The sequence below is a fragment of the Triticum urartu genome, chromosome 1A (assembly GCF_056163025.1).
Source record: "Triticum urartu cultivar PI428250 chromosome 1A, HENAU_Tu73, whole genome shotgun sequence".
Classification (NCBI taxonomy): Eukaryota; Viridiplantae; Streptophyta; class Magnoliopsida; order Poales; family Poaceae; genus Triticum; species Triticum urartu.
This window is the reverse complement of record NC_141873.1, coordinates 66286055-66293900: the sequence shown is the minus strand read 5'-3', so window position 1 is coordinate 66293900 and position 7846 is coordinate 66286055. Positions and strand designations below refer to the sequence as shown.

The 7846-nt window shown below is 45.7% G+C and overlaps 1 protein-coding gene across 1 annotated transcript; it reads right to left on the bottom strand.

Moving 5' to 3' along the window:
* Positions 1-5827: 5827 nt before the first annotated feature.
* Positions 5828-7192, bottom strand: LOC125555888 (BTB/POZ and MATH domain-containing protein 1-like). Its single transcript, XM_048718723.2, has one exon. The coding sequence runs from the start codon at positions 7135-7137 to the stop codon at positions 6037-6039; it is 1101 nt and encodes a 366-aa protein (XP_048574680.2). The 5' UTR covers positions 7138-7192; the 3' UTR covers positions 5828-6036.
* Positions 7193-7846: the final 654 nt, after the last annotated feature.

Here is a 7846-nt window from a genome sequence, read left to right as displayed (position 1 = left end):
TGATTGATTAAGTCGTATCTAGGCAATACAAAATCATCAAAAATTCACACCCGGCTTGCGCGTATCAAAATACACAGCGCAGAACAATACAAGTTAGGCCCAATTCTTTTGGTAGTACCCTTTAAAAAGAATGGATGAAAGGCGAGTAACCTGCAATAAGAGAAAAATCAATATGTGCGTGGGTTGCGTCCATCCCCCTAACCCCTTCTGGCTCTTGGCTTTGATGTGCGCCCGAGGCTTTCTCGTCACCGCATAATCTTTAGATCATCTAGAACATTCAGAGTGTCATGGTCTTCAGGGACGAGCAGCTTCAGCTATCCTCCATTGTCCACTCATCCTTGCCATCAAAATGATCTCGTTGTTTCGATCATCCCTCGAGCAACGGATTGAATCATGGATTGGTCGAGAGCGACCTGCCAGAGTTCGTTCGAGTGCTCGACCATTAACCACTCTCAGCACTTAGCGACTGGGGCGAGCTAGTGAGCGCCAGAATTTTTTTCCCGTTCAGTTTTTAACTCTTTTTTAGGGGTAACTGTTTTGTGTTTGTCATGTGATTTTTTGACTCATTTTTTAAAATTAAGTTTTTTTTGAAATTTCAAAAACATTTTTAAAATGTTTTCAAATTTCTGGAAAACACAAACATTTCTTCTGAAATGCGCGAACATTCTTTTCTTAAAATTGAACATTTTTAAACCTTTTGATAACATTTTTATGTAAAGTGCAAACAATATTTGAAAACATGAACATTTCTTGAGAATTCGGGGTACACCATATAGGAGCTTCGACCGAGTTCATGGCGGATCCACCATTTTTTTTTGAAACGAAGACGCTAGAAGCATCCGGCTTTAAATTAATAAAGCCCTCAGGCATCAGGTTCAACGGAATACAACTTAAGACAGATGAAACTTAAACGTTTGGTCCACGACCGTCGTCCAAAACGCTGCTAAGGTTCAACGCAACGACAATATTACATCCAAACAAAGCATCCAACGCGAAATCATATCTAACAAAGACTCCCACGAAATCTCCAAAAGTTTCAGCTGCTCGGCGGAGCTTGTCTTGCCAACACCTGGATATTCTTGATGCGCGTCATGGCCTCCGACATACGCTCAGCATCGCGCTTCTTCCCCAACGGAGTCCACGTCTGTAAAAAAAGATGACATTTGAAGATCACATCCGCGGGGTGGCTAGGGAATTTTTTCTCAATCGTAATTTTGTTGCGTGTTGTCCACATCGCCCAGAGCAACGCCCCTACGCAACGCCATGCAATTCTACTACTAGTCCCTTTCGTAGTTTTGAGTATGGAGATCAGATCGTTCCCCGAGGCTGGATTCCAGTTCGTATGGAAAGCTTCCCTTACTGCGCTCCATACGAACCTGGCCAGGTGGCATTTAAAAAAGATGTGGTTTGCATCTTCGCCAAGGCCGCATACAGTGCAAGTGCCATCCGCCGGACCGTTGCGTTTTGCCACGTTATCCGAGGTGGGCAGCCGGTTCCTAAACATTTGCCACATGAAGATTTTAATCTTCAAGGGCAGTCCGGCCTTCCATAGCCCCCTAGTTATGTCAAACGATGTACCTTCGGTTAGCTTGTTATATAGGGACTTAACCAAGAATTTCGTGGAAGCAGTCAAGCTCCACTCAACCGAATCAACACCCGTTCCTAAGCGGTTGGAGCCTATAAGCTGTAACAGGCCCTCCCAAGATACACGCTCGTCGGTGGAGAGGGCCCGCATAAAGTGAATCGCCGGGGGGTCAACGCGGAGCACATCCCCTACTGAGATGTTAGTGTCAGTAGCAATCCGGTATAGGTTGGGGTGGCTTTGCCAAAGGGGGGAGGCGCCCAGCCAGTGATCGAGCCAAAACCGAGTGGAAAGGCCATTGTTGATCTGAAATTTTGCCCCAATAGCAAAAGCGGGGCGTACCGCTTGGATCCCTTTCCAGAACGCGGAGCCCTTGGCCGAGGCCATGAATGGAGTGCCATTCGGGAAGTACTTAGCTTTTAGCAGTTGCGCCCAGAGACCCGTCTCGTTTTGGGCCATCCGCCACCACCATTTGGAAAGGAGGGCAACATTCATTAGTTTGGAGTTAAGGATGCCCAGACCTCCGAATTTTTTTGGCCTACAAACAGCCGCCCACTTAACTAAGTGGTATTTCCGTTTGTTACCAGTTCCTTCCCAGAAGAAACGGGATCTAGGTGTGTCTAACTTAGCGTGCACTCCGTCAGCTAGTAAGAACATCCCCATGGTGAATAGGGGAAGGGAAGAGAGGCTCGAGTTAGTTAATATGAGCCTCGCCGCCGAGGACATAAAACGCCCTCTCCACGGGCTAACCCTATTGGCCACTTTCCCATAAAGAGGCTCCCACTCTAAAATGGAGAGCTTGCGGTGAGAAACAGGAAGCCCTAGGTACTTAATTGGAAAGCTCCCTAGCTTACAATTAAGTAAGTTTGCGACTCGTGCGCTTTGCTGGTCGTCCATCCCCATGGTTATGACCTCACTTTTGTGAAAGTTTATTTTGAGTCCAGAAAGGATCTCAAAGGCAAGAAGAATAAGCTTGACCGAGGCAACACTATGGTCGTCTGGCTCAAACAATAGCAAGGTGTCATTGGCGTATTGTAGGTGTGACACACCACCTGGGATGAGGTGTGGGACGAGCCCCTTGATGTGACCGGCCTCCCTGGCCTTGGTCAGCAAAGCTGCCAATGCATCAGCCACAAAATTAAAGATGAGTGGGGAGATGGGATCGCCTTGTCTTAATCCTTTCCTGTTACGGAAAAACTTCCCCATTTCACCGTTAACAAATAACCGAGGTGTTGCCACTCGGGATCAAATGCATGATCCGATGGACAAACCCTGCCTCAAAACCCTTTTTGAGGAGGACCTCACGCACAAACTCCCAGTTTACGCGGTCGTACGCTTTTTCGAAGTCTAGCTTGAGGATAATACCATGTCCTCTCGTTCGTTTAAGTTCGTGGATAATCTCTGTGAGAACAATATGCACTTCTAGAATGTTTCTACCTTTAAGAAAAGCGGTTTGGCTCATATGAATTACTCGTTGAGCAACCGACGCTAACCTAGAGGCGTAAGATTTAGCGCAAAGCTTGAAAGGGACGTTAATGAGCGTGATCGGGCGGAACAACTTGATGGAGTCCGCCCCTTTGACCTTAGGGATTAGACAAATCGCCCCATAATTGAGCCGCGCGAGATCTACCGTACCCAGGGCAAAGCCGTTAATAATAGCTTGGAAAAGGCCTCTAAGAAGCGGCCAAAACCTTTTGAAAAACTCCACCGGCCAGCCATCCGGGCCTGGGGCCGTGTCGTTCTTCATTCCAGCTAGCGCTAAATCAATCTCTTGCGGCGTAAAGGACACCATAAGGGCGTCATTTTCCTGTTGGGAAACTTGCTCAGTCGGTCCCCATAAGTCTTTCCTTAGACTTAATCCTTTTGCTTCTGCTGTTCCCAACAGCTCTACGAAAAAATCGTATATGTGATTAACGATTTCGTTTTGGGAAACCAGAATCCCGTGCGATGATAGCAATCAAACACGTACCCCGGGTAGCTAGCAATGTTGTATGGTCTGGCCCATTAAGGGGTTTTTCCCACCGATTTTAGGAAGGTTCTAAATCCTTCCCTGAATCGTGATTTTTTCCTTCGGGTCCACCGGTTTTTCTTTTATCTTTGTCATGTTTTTTATTTTTCCTTTGACATTTTCTATATTTTTACATTTTGATTTTGTGAAATTTTTTCAAGTTTGCAATTTTTTTTTGAAATCATGAACATTTTTGAAATCTCAAACATGTTTTGAATTTCCAAACATTTTATGAATACACAAACATTCTTTGAAATCAAGAACATTTTTTGAATCCACGAACATTTTTTATTTCTTGGACATGTTTTTTAAATCAGAAACATTTTTTGAAACCGCGAACTCTTTTTGGAATTTTGAACATTTTTTCTAATGGTTGGATTTTTTTAAATTTAGAACATTTTTTAAATCCCATTTTTTTTTGTTTTTCAATAACATTTTTTAAATCCCAGACAAAAAGAAATGGAAAAATAGGGGTGCCTCTCCATGCGCTTGGGCCGGCCCAAAACGTGCACGGGAGGGATATGTGGTACGCGTTTCGTTGGCGTGTAGGTGAGGAATAGGACCTGTCCCAATTCATGCTATATGGGGAAAAAACAAACTAATTTGCCTATATATCCAACGGAGGCTCAAGAGGATACTACACTGCACCGCTAGGCACCCTGACCTTGCCTCCGTCGTGGTGGTGTTACCAATTCAGGTCATCCCGATAAACCTCCCCATGCCAAATGTGTCGCCGACGACCCAAACTAGGCAACCCGGTGCTGGTCCTTCGCTGGTGATGCCACGGCCGGCCCGTGTTACCCCGCCTCGGTTTTGTTTCTTCCCCATTGAAATAAACTTAAATGAGAAAAAGAAAAAAGGAGACCCAATTGCCTGCAGAATAGCAAAAATGAACATGATTAGGCAAACACTTATCGAGAAGTGCATGAACTCATGGGCATATGAGCCCACTTTGGAAAACTTATTTTTAAATGCCAATAAATTCTAAAAAAAGTCTCTCACACACATCTTCGTATTCTATGTGCACTCAGAAATTTTTGCGGAAAAACAACTTTTTCTTTGACCTGTGCAAAAAAGACAAAACAAAGTGTCGTGGAACACTATTTAGAAGCACTGAAATTTTTATTTTTTGCAAAGGCAAAATAAAAAATGATTTTTCTCACAAAACTTTGTGCCGAGCACACATATTGCGAAGATGTCTGCGTGAAATTTTCTTTTGATTCTTTTGACATTTTAAAACGTGTTTAAAATGCATTTTTTGAAAAATGGGTTCATATGCCTTAATGCACATGCGTGCAGGACGTGCCCTCTCAACGCTTATCTTCTCTGGAAACACAGACACGGACATCACCGTGCACACTCACTCACATTCAAATCCATGAATTAAGAAAGAATTCCTTATTTGACACTGTTTTAAATTTCGTTTCCCTATTTAACATCGAAGAAATATTTCTTCCTTATACAACACCAACTTTAAATTTTGTTCTCAATATAACACTTCCGTACATTTTTTGACCTAATGGTGTTAAATGACAAGTTTACCCCTGGCACTAGAAGGACCTAAGTCAGGTCAAAGTCATTCTCATTGGCTTCAACCGGCCCACAATCCGCTTGTACAAGAACACCGATGTTGGAATTAAATCCAACTCGTCTGTCCGTGTCTTGTACGCATACATGTGTATGCATTGATTTCGTATACAATAGAGTTTGGTACTCTGAAAAGGCTAGCTTGTGTTGGCAGCTGATATATAGGTACACTGAACCGTGACCCCATTCAGAAATAGTAGCAATTAAAAATCCCAAGGCACGACACGGTCCAAAAAAATAAAAATAAATCCAAAGGCACGACACAGTCCTTTTGTAATCAACTCGGCGTGTCCTCGTATTGTTCGCGTGTGTCGTGTGCATGTTTCGTCTAGTCGAGCCGTCAATCAAGCAAGCCCCGCGGCCATGTTGTTTTATACGTGCGTGTGCTGTGTGCATGCTAGCTTAAAAAATCCATCCAGTAAGGAGTTAGCGTATGTGTGATCTTCAGGAATATGACACCATTCTGTTACACTAACCATGGATTCCACCCTTAAATTGGACAGCAGAATAAATAAAAGAACTGAATAGATGTATGAGGGTAGAATTGTCATTTCACGTGTCATTTAACATTGTTCGCATAAAAAAAAGATGAAAGTGTTATATTGGGAAAAAAATTTAAAGGCTGTGTTAGATAGGGAAGAAATATTTTTCTAGTGATAAATAGGGAATAAAAGTTTAAGCTAGTGTTAAATAAGGAATTCTCTCATGAATTAAAGCTTGTCTACATAATAATAGTCTTTTCAGAACTTGGATGTCTGTTGAAACTTGAAAAGTGGAAATCATGCATCTTGCTAGCGACGAGAACTCATACGAGCCCAGTTAACGCACTAATCCTGCAAGGAGCTACAGGGGCCCTATGCTATGCTTCTGTCGCGGCAATATACTGCTTCATGACGAGCTCCATGAGAGCAGGGTGGCAACCCGTCTTCAGCTGCTCGAAGTCACGCGTCGCCATGGCTGCTTTCAGATTACCGGGCTCGGAGAGGAACCGCGTGCAAGCCTCCTTGAGCACGCGGCAACAGTGCTGCTCCGCCAGCGCTAGCATGGCGGCCACCGAATGGACGCCGATGTGGCGGCACAGCTCCTCCTCGCAGATCAGCTTCAGCCTCTCGAGCTTGTACCTGTCCGCCCCCACGAGCAGCGGCTTCGCCATCGTTGCCAGCTCTACCTCCTTGGTCAGCGCGTCCGTGTATATGAAGTGAAGCATGGCCTTGAAGACTGCAGCATCCATGCCGTCGACGCGTAGCCTCGTCGTCGCGGTGGTCAGCGCGAGCTCCGCCTTGAAGGTGGGCGACCGCGCGGCGAGCATCCACCTGTGCGCCGCGAAGGTCTCGCCGCCGACCTCGATCTCCACGTCCACCCCCTCCTTGGACTCCCACAGGAGATCTGCGAGCTGCTGGTGCAGCTCGCTCGGCGGCACCACGGTACCCGTGGATGTCGATGTGAGGCCGGCGCGGTAGTCGGTGGTGTGCACGTCGAGGACGTCGACGTCGCATAGGATGGACACGCCGTCATCTTTGAACTGCTTCTCCTTGTCCAGGTCTTTGGTCTCCACGAAGTTTCCCCAGCCCCAGCTGTGTTTGGAGCTCGAGTATTTATTGGCTTCGGCTGCGATGTTACCTTTGGTGCGCCATGGCTTCCCGGCGTGGTCGAGTATGCTCATGCAGATACAAGCCGTTGCGTCGCCGGTCTTGCTATGGCTGGCGTGCTCGACATAGAGGGAGAGCCAGCCGTCGTAACCCATGTCGCCGTTCGGGTAGCACTTGATTCGCCAGTTGTGGCCGCCGACGCCGAAGGTGCCTGACTTGACCAGCGTGCCGTTGGCCGTCGTCTTCAGTGTGCACCCGTCGATTCTGAGCAAGTGGGAGCCGGTAACCTGCGTGGTGGTGACAATGGTGCCGGTGGAGAGCTTCTGACGGCCGGCGCCGCGGAGAGCAGAGATAAGCGCCGACATCGACATGGTCGATGCCAAAGTGGATTGATCAATAGACACTCAAGCTTGTGATGTTTAACGATTGAGTTTGGGGGTGCATCACAGGCGACGCGTACAGTAGTTATAGCAACTTGTCAGGGAGAGATGGATGCAGGCGTTCGGCATGCATCACAGACTTAGGTGACCAATGCAAAATGTGTGCATGCATGAATGACCGAGAAGTATACGTAGGAGTACATGAAGTTTTAGTCGTCAGATATTAGGAGGTTTAATGCCGCATCGATTGTGTGGATCATGGAGAGATTAGTTTTGGGACATGCTTACTGGAATTTTACGAGGGAGCTACTGGGAGTTAATTCATGGTATATAAGTTTTTTCGAAAAGAAGGGAGTCCCCAGCCTCTGCATTAGGCTAGTCATAGCGGGAGTAACTTAGGTAGTAACATAGCACATTTCAAATTTTTTTTGCTTATGTGGCATGTAGTTAATAAGAAGTGGTAACATAATATGTTACTGTAACATAGCGCTTCCCAAGATAAGATGAGTCTACAAGCTATTAAATGAAGCCACATATGACAATAATAATATGTTACTTTGCACTATGAAGGTAGTAATTTAGACTAGTGTCATATGCATGACACTAGTATAAGTTATTCCCCACTATGACCAGCCTCAGAACAATGCATACGGCCAACTTTATTAAGAATAAAAAAGGTTCAACAACTGTCTTAAAGTCG

Excerpts from the sequence above, each read along its gene's own strand:
- LOC125555888 (XM_048718723.2), bottom strand. The coding sequence starts at position 7,137 with ATGTCGATGTCGGCGCTTATCTCTGCTCTCCGCGGCGCCGGCCGTCAG.